Source organism: Clinocottus analis, unplaced genomic scaffold, assembly GCF_023055335.1.
Source record: "Clinocottus analis isolate CAN_PGR_092001 unplaced genomic scaffold, fCliAna1.0.p SCAF_7, whole genome shotgun sequence".
Taxonomy (NCBI): Eukaryota; Metazoa; Chordata; class Actinopteri; order Perciformes; family Cottidae; genus Clinocottus; species Clinocottus analis.
The window spans coordinates 8,041,940-8,057,175 of NW_027176229.1; the positions used below are offsets into that span (position 1 = coordinate 8,041,940).

General features: G+C 39.9%; 1 protein-coding gene across 1 annotated transcript; it reads right to left on the reverse strand.

The window, feature by feature from the left end:
• Window positions 1-43: 43 nt before the first annotated feature.
• Window positions 44-15,236, reverse strand: cds2 (CDP-diacylglycerol synthase (phosphatidate cytidylyltransferase) 2). Its single transcript, XM_068605386.1, has 13 exons — window positions 15,010-15,236; window positions 10,869-11,011; window positions 9,817-9,913; window positions 9,283-9,380; window positions 8,647-8,786; window positions 7,395-7,453; window positions 6,804-6,886; window positions 6,478-6,565; window positions 6,139-6,207; window positions 5,572-5,724; window positions 4,986-5,105; window positions 4,412-4,515; window positions 44-3,797 (listed from the first exon to the last, which is right to left on the reverse strand). Exons 1-13 carry the CDS (start codon window positions 15,079-15,081, stop codon window positions 3,662-3,664), a joined length of 1,362 nt encoding a protein of 453 aa, XP_068461487.1. The 5' UTR covers window positions 15,082-15,236; the 3' UTR covers window positions 44-3,661.

Genomic DNA, 15,236 nt, shown 5'->3' on the forward strand with positions numbered 1-15,236 from the left:
TGGGGAAGAAGACCAAGAGGGAAGAAACCAGTCACACATTGACTTTTTTTTAGACCTTTAATTGTCTCTGAACAAAGGCAAAGCACATTTCAGCATCAAAGAGTACAACTTTTCTCTAGACAAGTGTACAACTCAGCACAAACTATTGCACAGTGTAAGAACAATATACTGAAATCATACAGCTTTATAAGAAAATCTATAACCACAAAATAAAACGTCCACAAAGGGAAGCCGACAGCATGTGGGGGGTTCACCACTCCCATACATTCCTTTTAGAGGGTCCTGGCTGGGCAGCAAAGTGGCACTGTGTCGTTTAAATAGCATGGTGTTCCCTGGGTCCCGTGAAACAAAACCAAATCTTTTTTTCTTCTTCTAAAAGTGGCATGTTTATCTCATATATTCTGTCTCCGTGCGAGCAGAATCGTAGGGGAACTGGAATGTATCAAACAGCAAAGGGTCAAACCTTCCTGGTCACACGCAGCGTCAGTGTTACACTCAGCAGGAGCTACAGCTCCCTCTAGTGGCCGGCTGCAACACCAGACAGAGACATGGCAGTACAGAGGTGCAGGGTTAAAACCTCAAACTTCCAACCGCCACAGCAGGCGGTGATGCCAGAAAAAATGTAAAGATATCTACGAATGCTGAGACACCAGACCTTGTGTTACTTTCTGGAGACTTCCTGTCTACTCAAAAGGGAGACGATGCAACACAGCGCTACAAGTATCTGCGTTGCTTTAACTTGCACGGCGACAAAGAAGTTGACACATGACAGCTACCAGGGAAGAGCCGAGAAAACACCCAAGTGCACTGAAGTCACAGCAAGACAGAGAGAAAATACTGTTCTGCTATCGCAATACTCTCTCCTATATGGCAATAATAATACTTAATAAATATTCCTCTAACCAAAAATACTAAAGAACACTTAACATGTTTCTAAACATCTTCTCACATTTACAATATAGTGACTTTGAAAAAGTTTTCTTACAGTAAGTAAAATAAATACTTCAAGAAGTTAAGACAGGTTGGGTATCACGCAGGTCAAACCAAAAACACACCAATGAAAATATGAATGGAGCGACATTCAAATAGCAGGAGAAAACATAAAAGCATGCTTGGTTTATGTGGTTCTTGTGAGTCTTGATTTGGAATATTGAAGAATAAGAAATTTTTGTATTACAAAACATTTGCATTCTTTTCTTAAAAATACATCAATGTTTTTGAGGACAGAATCTGATTGTTTTAAAAAAAATGACCCTGATTAAGTTAAGCCGTCATTCACTGGACACAGACAATATTATATATGATTACCATTTAGGGACAACTAGATCCTGCTCGTCCCGTCCCTGCTACACCGATGCCTGTATGGTTGTTCGTTGCCGTCCTTCCTCAAACTCTGACACAGGAGTAGTTCTGTTGGGGCAACACCAACACCTAAAATCCTACATTTAACCTCCAGAGTTATTTGGCTTTCACTGAAAATTATAAACCAATTATTTTTTCCAATTGGATAAAAAACAACAACTAATGGATGAATGTGCACAAACAGGATGAACAGCCTGAGGTGATTGTTTCATGAGTAATTAGAGACTAATTGTTGTCAACCACAGTTGGACCCAGATACACTGTACACGCCGGCATGCTTTCTGCTCCTATAGCACCAACCTTTCTACAAAATAACCCACAAACGTGTGATTAATAGCCAAATTTACTTAACAATATCTGCAAAAAGTCTCAAAATGCAATTGAATCTATTGTCTGCCAGTTGCATTTAATTGTAAAATAAATTAAAAAAATTAATCAGTCAGACTTCAGACTTAAAATCTTATATTTTTCATATGTAACATATTCAAAAATGAACAGAACAGATTGTGTTGGCAGTTTTAAAGGAGTACTCCAGCAATGTAGTGTCTTACTGAAGCCTCCAACAGACAGATTAGAAGAAGACTGTAAAAATGATGCAGCAGAGAAAGAAACAGCCTGACTTTAGTCCTGAGCGTGGGTATATCATTCTCCTCCATTTCCCATAATGCAACAGAAGCATATCTTTCAGAAAGATCCCCTCTGACTGTTAAATGTTTATCGGAACGCAGGTTTTCAGTTAAACTTCTCTCAGGGTAATCAAAGATTATCCCAATAACATCATGATGACATCATCACGCCTATTTTCTCAGACTATTTTCACAAGGTAATAATACGAGTAAACTCCTCTTGGTGGGCAAGATCGGTGGCGTCGCTTTAACAGACAGTAGCATACATACACACAGAATTCATTCACAATGCTCACAGAAACAGAAATGAACTGAACACTGAAGAATCTTTAATATTTTACCACCAAACAAATGAAGCAAACATTTGCCAGTGGTATAAATATCACAGAATCACAGAGTGCTGTTTGTGTAAACAGCAGCTGACCGTAACAGCAAACAACCTGAACATCCGATGCATGAGATCACAGCAGCTGTCTCTCTCACTCTCTCTCTTTCACTCTCTCTCTTTCACTCTCTCACACACACACACACACACTCACACACTCACACACTCACACACTCACACACACACACAGGTCAACTCAAGCAGTAACAGACAGACTGGATATTCTGGCTTTCTGCTCTGAAGCCGTGAACATGGTGAAAATAGAGAGAAGCACATTGTGGCAGTGTCGAAACCATTATTGTGCCTTACTTGTACTGTCCAATACCAACACAATCCCACCAATTCACAACCTAAACCAGCTCCTCGTAAGTATTAACGCAGAAAGACTCATCGAAATACAACATTTAAAATGATTGTGTGAGAGTCTTTCTGCTTTTGTCATGAAATGGCAAGCAGGTGAGGGAAGATTGAGACTATCAAGCTGAAAAGGTTTTTGGTCTTCATGATAAAATATTGAGGCTGGAGCGCCTTACAGCACAAAACCAACCAACTGTTGCCGTCCTTTGATAATAAACGACACTAAGGTGTCAGTGAAAGGCTTTTTTTTGTTTTTAAATGATGAATGGCAGCAAAAACACAAAAAAAGACACATGAATGCACGTGGCAGATGGCAAAGGTGAATTCACAACACAACATTAAGATATATGACAACATAACAAATATAAAAATTGTCTATGTATAAATAGAAACAATCACAACAAAGAAAATTGGGGACAGCTGAGGTGACGAAACAGTAACAGGGTTGAGAGCAGTGCATTCAAACTAAAAACATGTTAAAGAGTACAATAAAATGTGAACACACGTTAATAGGTATATAGAGGATATCCTGTATACTGGTAGAAATGTACAGTGGACCAACATTTTGTTGCGGGAATAGATACAAGTTGGCTAAGGAAATGTTTAACAGTACAGTAATTCACTAACTCAACCTGAAAACTGAAAACACTAAAACATGAGTCACACACTGCATGAACACAAACACACAACTCTCAAACCCAAATAAAATGGAATGACCCAAGACTGTAGTTTTTTGTAGTTTTCTTTTTTTCTCTCTCTCTCTGATGTGTTTTCGCTCACACAAAAGCACAGCCAGTCTCTCAGAGCTCCGGAGCTGCATGAGGCCCTCGGGTACGCCCTCCTCTCTGGTCTCCCTCTCCCCTCTCTCCTTCTCGCTCCCCCTCTCTCTCTCCCTCTCTCTCTCGGCGAGCCGGTGTGGTGTCAGGTGGCTCTAGGCGGCGATGTCCTCCAGCGCTGGCAGCAGGCCCTTCTCTGTCAGGTGAGCCTTCAGGGAATTGAAGATGTTGAGCTGCTGATCGATACGGAGGGCCAGGAGCTGCTGGATCACCTTGCTGGGGTTTGGGCCCCTGAGAGGAGGGAGAACATAATGGTACAACCTCTATCCAAAATGACCTCTACAGAACTGAACTATTACCAATTGCCTTCTTCCGAAACATGGAGTGACCAATCACAGCATAGCAACCTGGCAAGGAGTGGATTAATGAGCGGATGTGTGTGTCCTAACATCAGCTGCAATCGGTAGCTTGCATCACATGAGTCACCGCTTCCAAACACGCTCTACACACGGATAAAATTGTCTTTACTGTGAAAGTGTTACAGACCTGTTTTTCACTCAAACAGCTCTCGTAACAGATACAGAAACTCTCCTTTTAATCTATGCAGCTGTCTGCACCTGCTCAGTGTAGACTCCAGTAACCGTGACCTGCAGCGTGAAGATTAAGGGAACCCTTAATTGGTTCATCCTCTTTGGAGGATGCACCACTGCATGGCAGCCCGTCCTGGATGCTGCTGCATCAGAGTTCAGTCAGGACCACATACTTCTGTCTGAACCCGACCAGAGACGGAAAAAAGCAGAAACCAAGCCATACCCAAAAACAGGAACTCTCTATTCTCTTCTTTTTTTTTTTACATACAAACCGGCCCAACCAACATATTCAGGTGTCATCTCGACTGTGTTTACCTGATGAAGCTAGCAATGTAGACATTAACAAATGTGGCCATGAGGTACTGGCAGTCGAATCGGTCCATAATGCCACCGTGACCCGGGATAGTGTTGGCAAAATCCTGAAAGGAGACAATTATAAAATAAATCAGATATTTAATTATTTAAATACATAATATAGATAGCATTATACAGAGCAAATTCGACAGACATTCGAACATGTCAAGTTTAGCAAATACAGTATAGAATATTTCATATTTCATTTAGCACAATACACAGTAAGGTGAAATCTAAAACCATCTACAGTTGAGCAAACCCCAAGAGTGTGTGTCTGTGTGTGTATATTATTTATTTATTTATTTATTTATTTATTTATTTATTTATTTATTTATATATATATATATATATATATATATATATATATATATATATATATATATATATATATATATATATATATATATATATATATATATATATATATATATATATACACACACATACATACACACACACACATACATACACACATATATATATATATATATGAACAACACAATAAGTGTTGTCAGCAGACTGCAGTCATTGCTACCTTGATCTTAAAGGCTCTTTTGAAGCCGCTTGCAAAGAATCCACCGAAAGGTCCCACAATGGAGGCGAAGGAGGAGAGAGCAATGCTGTGGATCTGGAACGGATAGAGACGCACCGTGCTCTGTGGAGACAAGAAGTTAGTGATTGACCAAAGCGGATGAAAACAGTGATCAACATAGGACTGATTTATGAAGAGTAACTCCACATCTGTAACTCATTCATTCTCCCCTTTAGTTCTGCATTTCTTAACTGGATTCAGGAAGTTTGTGAGCTAAAACCTCCAGCTATGTTCTGACATAAATCAAGAAATAACAAGTTACCAAAGAAAGTTACATTTTACATCTTTACAGAAGTGCTGTATTACACTGTGGGACTGATAAAGGAATATCTTATAACAATCAACCCCTGCAAAGTTGGTAAGGACCCTGCTAAAATACAAAAACCTATACAAAATTGGACTCTTGTAGTTTGTCATTTAATTGGATTTTGCCATTTTCATGGTCACATTTGTTTGAATGTAATGCAAGGAGACACAGAAAAAGCAAAAAGAAGGCCGAGAAAGCAGGAGACTTGCAGGTGAGTCTCACCCATCCAGTGGCGGACTCCAGGATGGTGGGCAGAACGTAGTCCTGAAGCTGGAAAAGCTCGGACGGCTCACAGTCCACCTGGAAACTGTTGGAGTCGTTGTTGAATTCCACCGGGCACACGAAGTAGCGGTAGCCGGCCATCAAATAGGAGAACTGGCAGGAGAACAAGCTTCAGTTACTCTGCAGTCACAACACCGGCCTGCTCGCTCATATCTCAGACAAACAATGACGGACTAAAAAGGAAGAAATCCTGCAACACTGCAGTTGAGTTTTAGCCATTTTAAAATCCAGAGCCAGTGAGTTCAAGAGTTTAGGGGCATAAAAACAGAAGACACTGTCACTGGTACATTTATGGGACAATAAAGGAAAAGCAGGGCTGGCGAGTACGAGTAGGCTTTAGTTTCTATCAGTAGCAACCACTTCATACGTTTAAAAAATAAAAAGACAGCAAACAGCAAACGTGCGGCCCAAAATCAGTATATTTTAAATACATTAGTGAGATATATATATATATAGCCCTCAAACGTCTTGTCATAAATGGCAATGGAAAAAAAACCCCTATCTTACCATAATGCCAAACACAATAGTGGAGAACAATCCACCGATGAATCCCTCCCATGTCTTCTTCGGTGAGAGCTGCAGAGAACAGTCACGATGTGGATACCGGGTTAATACATCATCATGGACCATAATACTTTCTATGTTTCATAACCTAAGTCAATACTCAGATACTGCTTGTGTTTGCCCTACCCGGGCATTAAAACAAAACTGGAGAGGCGAATACACTTTAAATATATTGGAAGTAATTTACTAGAAACAAGTGAATTTGTTTGGAGAAAAACAGTCTGCACATCAGCTGCTTGCATTGATGGTCTCTAAACTAGAAAGAACAGTGATGCAACCAACCTTGATGAGTGGGGTGCGGCCGAAGAAGAAACCAAACATGTAGGCCATAATGTCATTACAGATCACGCAGGAAATTGGCACAATGAACCTGTTCAGATGAAAAGGGTTCACATGAGTCTAACAGAAAATATGTTTTATGCAAACTAGACATGTCGGATTATTTGAAACAATAATTTTAATTTACTAGCTAATCCTACTACAAATCAACATGAAAAATGAAGATAATTGGATTTAAACATAACATAGAAAGAAGACATTTTTCTGGATAGCGGAATATATATATATATATATATACATATATAAATAAAATATGACTGTTTTCTTACCAGATCATCCCTTCAAACAGGTTGTGAATGATAAGGTGAGACTGAGTCACCACAATCAGCAGAGTCACATGGGTCCAACCAAACTGTGGGGACAATAGAACAGGATTAGCTAAGTATGTTTACACCAGGATAAGTTTAAACTCGCCTGAAATGAGAGCCGTACTATTTGTGATTTTGGTACTTTATTCTAAATACTTATTGACAGACTTGACATGTAGGAAGAACACGTGATTTTCTGCAGAGATGGGTTTTAGTAGTGAAAACATGACCAGGAAGTAGCTAAATTAAATCAATAATGTGGTTGGAAAATGTGGGCGTCGGCAGTGTCTCATCATCGCCATTAGGAACGAGCAGCACCGCTTATTTAGAGAGAGCAAAATATTGTGGCCACACTCAACTGACCTCTGAAGCTGCCTCTGCTTCACCAACCCTACCAGGATCAATAACTTGGAATGACTGCGCCAGACTTTTTTATTAGAGCGATCCCTGGCCCACTTCTCCATACACTTGAGGGCTTGTATTTTACAGAGCGCCATCAATAACCCAGTGGCCTCGAGGCTGGAGACCAGGAAGAGGCAGGGCGCCACTTACCATGTAGAACTGAAGGCGGTAATGCTTCTTCACCAAACTCAGCACAAACATGCAGAAACCTGCAACAACATGAAAAATACTGCGTGAAATATTCAAGAGGGGAAAATAACGAGGGCTACCGTCTCTGAGAGAAGTAGGAGATTAATTAAGTGAGAATGTCGGTCATCTTTGGTCAAACTCAACTAAATTTAGCTCGACCTATTTCAGACAAAGCTCCGGATGAATGTGCAGCGAGTAGGTTAGGACTGCTGGAGCGTTTTAGACAGTATACAAATAAGATCTTATACTGGGAGAAAAGTCAAACCAGACATACTGTTACGTTTTATAAGGGCATTTACCCTCTTTCAGGACGCAACATCTACAGCATCTAAAAACAAATGCCATGTCGTGCCAAAACACTGCAGATTTGAGTATTTTCTAGGACTTGAAGGTATGACACTATTATCTTCAAAGCCTCTCTGCTCAAAGACGAGTGAGAAAGTGGCGCCATTCAGTTTCACCTTGAAACTAGTGGGCAAGACATAGCAACAGTCAGGATGCTTCCTTCCTCACCACATCCTGTTTGGCATCAACCAGCTGCTGCGGAAGAACTGAATTACCGACTGAAAAACTTGCAGCACAGGAAGTGAGACTTCTCCAGTTTGCACAGTGGCAGAAATAACCAACTTTGGAAGTACGTTACCTAATGTACACAAAAGAATCAAGTGAGTTAATCGGAATGTTGATATTAAAGTTTTGATGACCAGCAGTAGTTTTGATTTGACATTTAATGCCAAGCCTAAATAATCAATCGCTGTCATCTGCTGAGATCCTAAAGCCATCTTGTCCTTTGTGATCAATAGAAGAGGACAGTCCAAAAAGCATTTCTCACTCTCTGCTCCTCCTAAATGTAATGCGTTCACTAGATAAAATATAAATGCACAATTCTTTTGACCAGGAATATATACACTAACTACTAGGTCAAGCTGTTGCACCTTTAGGCTCCAATAGAGCATTCTCGGAGGAAGTAATTATTAGAAAACCTATGTGGCTTGAGTTTGATAACTGTGTTGGGACTGTTGGTGTTTTGTGGTTCCCCACATGCTTTTGTGGCTCACTGACAAGACAATGTGACACATTGACCAAACGAAAAGATAGCTGCAAAAACTCAAGTCTACACTGCATGAAGTTATGCCTGCTGAATGGATCCCCCCAACACACCGATGAGGACAGACATTTTCACAAGCTTAGTTTTTTATCTCAGCGTTTGTACCTGTGAGGTAGAGGGCAAAGGAGATAAACCGGTGGTATTTGCTGAGGATGCGAAGAGGCTCCTCCCTTTGCACCAGTGAGAAGAAGTAGTCTGTCACGGTCTCACCGTAGAAGAAGTAGTTCACACACAACAGGAAGTACCTGTGGGGTGGAGAGGTGGAGCAAATGTACATTTGTCACGGCTTTATGACAGCAGCTAATCAGACTCTGCATTCAGTATGCCTGCAGAAAACCAGCAATACCATGTGAATACACTTTGCATTCACTGTATGACAAAAGTTGGAAGGTCAAATGTTCTGGGGGTCCCACTACTAACTGGAGAACACTTTAGATTTGTCAGGCTTATGGCATAATGAATGTCAGGACTCTGCTATCTATCACACGACACTGTTCACCACTACTGCTAAAATCAAACGGCTTTGGTGATTCACAATAGATTTGCCATGTTTGCTCATTGGCTTAATAATCTACAATCTACTCAAAGCGTAATCGGGTCAGAAAACAAACCTCAGGAAGTCTGCGATAAAATAAAACATGAAACAAAACAATAGCAAAGAGGTGAGGATAATTGATGCGTTAAAGACACCTTTAGAAAATGTGTAATAATGTGCGTGATTGTGTTTGTGTGCGCCCTCACCAGCTCAACGTCCTGAACCAGGGCAGGTGGTACGAGTGGTACACGTTGTAGCCGATGGTGATGATTTCCTGGAAGCACTTAATCTGAACAATGAGGACCTGCATGGAGAAACACTGCGTGAGAAAACTACCGGAGCATCTCCGAGTGTGTGTGTGTGTAAATATGTCCTACGTCTCCGTGTCCCAGTGACACAAAATGGCTGATGGGCCTATTTTCAGGAAATTCCCAGATGACAGGATGATAAATGCTGCATGCTATTAAAAGAGCCTAAATCCCATTAATCCATGAGATTACGTTTTTCATTTGTCTCGTAAGGTTTAACTGAACGTGCTGCAGAGGAAGGTTACTGCTTGAACCCTAGCACACCGTACAAGTCATTGAGGAAATGACTGTACCTTTAATATGAATGTGTAAACACTGTAAATTAGATTATATTTGTTACATTTCACACCATTTGGACGTAATCTTTTCTAAACGGTCATTTATGAGGTTTCCGAGCTTTCGCACTGCAGCATCAGCGCTGTTGGTACTTACAATCATCATGAGCACCATGGGGCCCAGGTAGATGATTAAGAAGAAGAAGGAAATCATGGCTAACGTGAGGATGCCTCGGACCCACCAGTTCTTCCATCTGAAGGAAACACAGACAGAGAGGCATTACAGCTTCATACAATCCATAACATTACTGTTAGCCGGAGATAAAAATCAATATGGCTACTGCACTCCTTCAGCCATCCTAAACAAACTTTCATCAGCACATACCCACATACATTGAGATATATATATGTGAGAGAGAGAGAGAGAGAGAGAGAGAGAGAGAGAGAGAGAGAGAGAGAGAGAGAGAGAGAGAGAGAGAGAGAGAGAGAGAGAGAGATATATATACACATATACACTCACAGTATATCCTATGTTAATGGTGTTTATTTACATATTACCATTTATTTTTTGTTATCGAGTAGTGTCCAGATATTTGGATAAAGAGTATTGAAACTCATTTTATTTGAATTGGCAAGGAGTATGACGTTAGCGGTAACGTTGTAGCTGTGAACGTAGCAGTGTAGTGTGTGTGTGTGTCTATATATATATATATATATATATATATATATATATATATATATATATATATATATATATTATCCTCCACAAATACAGTCATATACCTTTTCCCCCAGTGATAGAAGGACATAAAAAAAAATAGAAGCTGGATTTAACCACTGCCATGTAACCACAATGTCCCCGATGTGTGTGCGGAAGGATTCCTTTGTATGAATCATGACACCTCCACAAGTGTAGCAGTGATCTAAAGTCCAGGAAAACTAGGCGCTCATAGCTCTATATACACAACAATGTAGTGACTCTATCTATAGCAATGTAGTTACTCACTGAACTCAGAATACAGAGTACAGAGCGGTTCTTTAGATAAACGGTGTCCAACTTCTAATTTTTATATTCAATGTTGACCATCTATTCTAGGAAGGTTTACTGAGCATGATCAACCGCATGCTTTACAGTCATATTATCCTATTCTGTAAAGACAACTTTTATTACTGCAGAAAAATCTTTTCTCTCTTCAACAGCGATGGTACCTTGAGGAGAGTCCAGACAGGGCCTTGTTTAGAACCACAGGGGTGTCATCATGAGGGGCCGGCACCCCCGGGACTCCTGGGTCCACCTTGGCCTCGCCATCTGACGCCACATCTTTCTCCCCCTTCAGCTCACTGTCTGAACTCTGACAAGCAAACAGACAGGAGAAATAAGAGGCGGACATTTGGCAAAGACATAATGCTGTAGCAATAGGAGAACAGATGCAACCTCAGAATTACACAAAAGAAATTAAGATAACATTTAAAATACATTTTATACGTATAGTTTGTGATTCCGGTTGAATGTAGCAATTTAATATAACCATTGTTTAAATAGTGATATAATAAATTCAATCGTTGCCCCAAATGTTTTATGTTTTTTTGGGCAACTTCCAGCTAAACAGAACCTGTGCAGCTAAATGAATGTAAATGAAGCTTCAACATACGACTTGTAGGGCAGACTACACAAAACATACATCTTCTGTGAATTAATACATAGAAAAAACTATAAAAACACACACACACATATATACATATATACATATATATATATATATATATACATATATACATATACATATATATATATATATATATACATATATACATATATATATATATATATATACATATATATATATATACATATATATATACATATATATATATATATATATATATATACATATATATATATATATATATATATATACATATATATATACATATATATACACATATATATATATACATATATATATATATATATACATATATGTATATATATATACATATATATATACATATATATATATATATATATATACATATATATATACATATATATACATATATATACATATATATATATATATATATATATATATATATATATATATATATATATATATATATATATATATATATATATTATATTGAACCAACAGAAGCAGCTTCATCATATCAGAATCAGCAAACACCAGCAGCAGTGTGGGAGTACACGTTGGCGGCTAAAATCTGCCCCAAATCATCTCCATCCATACTGCTGTTCTCCCAGAGCCATGTGTTCAAAACTCACTGATCTCTACCTCTCCATGGTAACTGCAACAATCAAAGGATGGCTGCCACACTACAGCTCGTCTGATAAAAACAGTGAGTTTTAATAGTCACTTTGTCCTTCCCCTTCCCCCCCACGAACACACATCTTTGCAGCTGATGACCAAATTAGGCTCGGAGGTCTCTTCTCACATTTACACAGCAGACGGTCGGCTCACCGTTTGGGACGCCCACTGAGTCTCACGGTTTAACCATTTCACCACTACATGACTGCGGCAGGATATTTTCTAATACCAAACCTTTGTTGCTTTTTGCCTCAACAGCTCAGTTTGTTTTGTTCTTAGTACTTTTCTATATCTCTTCTAAGCTAGTACATTTATTTATATTATCAACTTCATTCCCCTTTCTTAAATGGGTTGAAAGGTGGATTAACACAGGCCTCATTCGGTTTTACAAAAAACTCCTTGTCATAACAACCTTTGACATTATTGCTACAATTCAGCACATTAATAATGAAAAGATTTGATAAAATAGGTTTTAGCATGGGAAGGTTTATCATTATGAATAAAAGGTTTCTTTCTGTGGCATTAATACCGTGTCGTATTGATTCTTTAGTTTTTTTAGAGGGATGTAATACTGGGGATCACATGTTAACAGCTGCAACAGGCAGTGTGTGTTCACCTTCATCACAGTGTCTCCGCACAAAACACTGATTCTCTCCCTGGCTGCACGCACTGAAAACCAAAACTGTACATTTTCTAAGACATGTAAAAGTCCATTGTCCAATAGTTCAACCCGCCAACTGAATGTGGATGCAAGCGCAAGAAAACACGCACACACAGCCCCATTCTCCGCCCACTGGTTGCTATGGAGACAATATCCGTCACTCAGGATGCTCGAGTTAAAAATAGGCGCTCGTTTCACATACACACTTGTCCCCTTTTATGCTTTCAACACCGAGTGTCTCTGTTTATCTCCAATTCTTCTGCAAGTAGTGAAAGGATAAGTATTCATGCTATCTTCACCCTCAGGAGTGTGAGCCCTTTGGAAAAGCAGCAAAAAGGAAAAGAGGAGGTTTGCGATTCATCTTCTCAGCGGTGTCGTGCTGCAAGTTCATCAGACACAAAAATCGTAACGCAATGGTTTTGAAATTTTTTGAATAGCTAAAGACCATACGTGTGTTGGACTGCTCATTTAGAATAAGACTTCCCGACATCGCCATAAAGAACGCACAATGTCTATATTTAGAAATGCACCCGACCAGATGTTTCTGAGGCACAAATCCAAAAATAGTTTCTCAGCGGAATTCCGAAGCATCTTTAATGAACATAGTTTAATCAGTGTCACTCATAAATCCATGAATCTGTGAAACTGATTTTCAAAACCACCATTTATGCAAACCACCATAAAAAAAAGTACCTAATCTAAGCTACAGTCATCCTCATTTCCTAAACCAATGCAATTTTCTCTAGAGTGGTTCCTTTTAAGCTGATCAAGACACAAAAGGTCGTAGCAGGGCCAGAATAGATTTAACCTTTTTTATTAACTTTTTTCTCGGTATGATCACTTAGTAGCTGGAAGCAGGGTCCACCAACAGCTTTATGTCCTACAGGTATTAATGGGATGATTGTTGTGTGATATTACATGTGGTTCTACCTCATCTAAACCACATCACTATTAACTATTAATTTCCACATAGGACACTTGTTGCACATAATTGCCATGATTTCCACATCTTGACTGGCCTACCTTATACTACTGTTATACCATTACCTAGTCCCTGTGCATCATGTGAATATTTCCAGGATGTCGTCTTCATGCAGGATTTAGCCAGCCATGTATCTGCTTTACCCTGAATATCTCACAGATGTTTTCAGTCTACATGTAAGGTTCAAGTGCCTGTATTTTCAACTTTACTTCACAAACTATCAATAACTAATTGTGGATTTAGCACATTTTGTATATTTTTATTGAACTTATATAAGAGAGATACAAATCTGATTGACACCAACCTCCTCAAAACTGTAGCAATATGACCTAAACAGCACCACAGCTAATTGTGGAAAAGTAACTCATTGTGTAACCTGACAAGCACTCCTCAACAGTACCACAAAGGCAGCTCACTGATTGGCTCCTCTAAAAACAAGCCCACGGCCTAAATACATACAGTAATACTAGTAAATTACTATTCCCCTAATAATATCCCGTATGTGGTGTGTGGCCCTTCCCCGTCTGCTTTAAGCTGCTCTTGAATGATCTGTATCGTGATCTGGTGATGGGAGATCCACACATCCATTACCACGCCCCTTCATTGCATCCGATTATTCCCAGGGAAGCAACGTCGACGTCCATGTTGACGACACAGAGCATGCGTTTTGTTTCAATACATAGTAAACATACAATATGTTGTTGGATAGCAGAACGCCTGAAGCAGCTGCTGCTGCTGCTGTTGTTGTTATTATTATTGTTGTTGTAGCAGTGGGACCAGCTCAGCTAACGTTACACTGACAGAGACGATGTGCGCGAGCCTCTGGCCATTTGGCGTTTGAACGGTACACGAGCCAACTTCACTGTAAACCACCGACTGCACGCAAATATCATCTTCACCACTTTGTCGCTTGAGGCTTTTTCATGGCGTCGTCGCCCTGACGTCACACCGCGTATGTGGCGAGCTGCAAAACATCTTTCCACACGTAATTCAAATGGTTTTCAATTCACTATTGCTTTGCGTCGCATGGAATACAAAACACCAGTAAAAACACAACTTAATTGTTTTCCTAAACAAGGAGAGTCAGTCTATACGTCGGCATTTTTACGATGAAGAAAGCGACATTCATTTCGATACAATTTTAACTTGTGCGTTTTGTTTTTCGTGTTGTCACCACGAAAGCGCACAGGAAGTGGTGCGAGTAGTTTGGCGCATATTAGTGGCGTTAACACTAGTTGGGTTAACAGTTGCTCTTCTGAGGAAACCAACGACAAGATGTCGGATTTCAATCTATTTCGACATGACTTTTTCCTCTCGCTCCACGAGCCACAGGACGATGCACCAGGACTCTCCGATAGCTAGCTGTCCTGCGGACGTTACCTTGTCCTCTGACGGCTGCTGTTGTAACGTCGGGTCGCTGTCTTTGCCTCCGCGGTGCCTGAGCTCGGTCATTGTCGCAGATTGTAGCCGGACGACTACCGCGAGGGTCCTGCTGTGTCTCCGGGACACTGGCTCGTGATTTTAGGGCACAGGTCTCCTGCTAAGCTTGGGATTTTGCACAGCAACACTTCTCACTCGATGAACCAAATCGATGTCAGGTTTGCGAG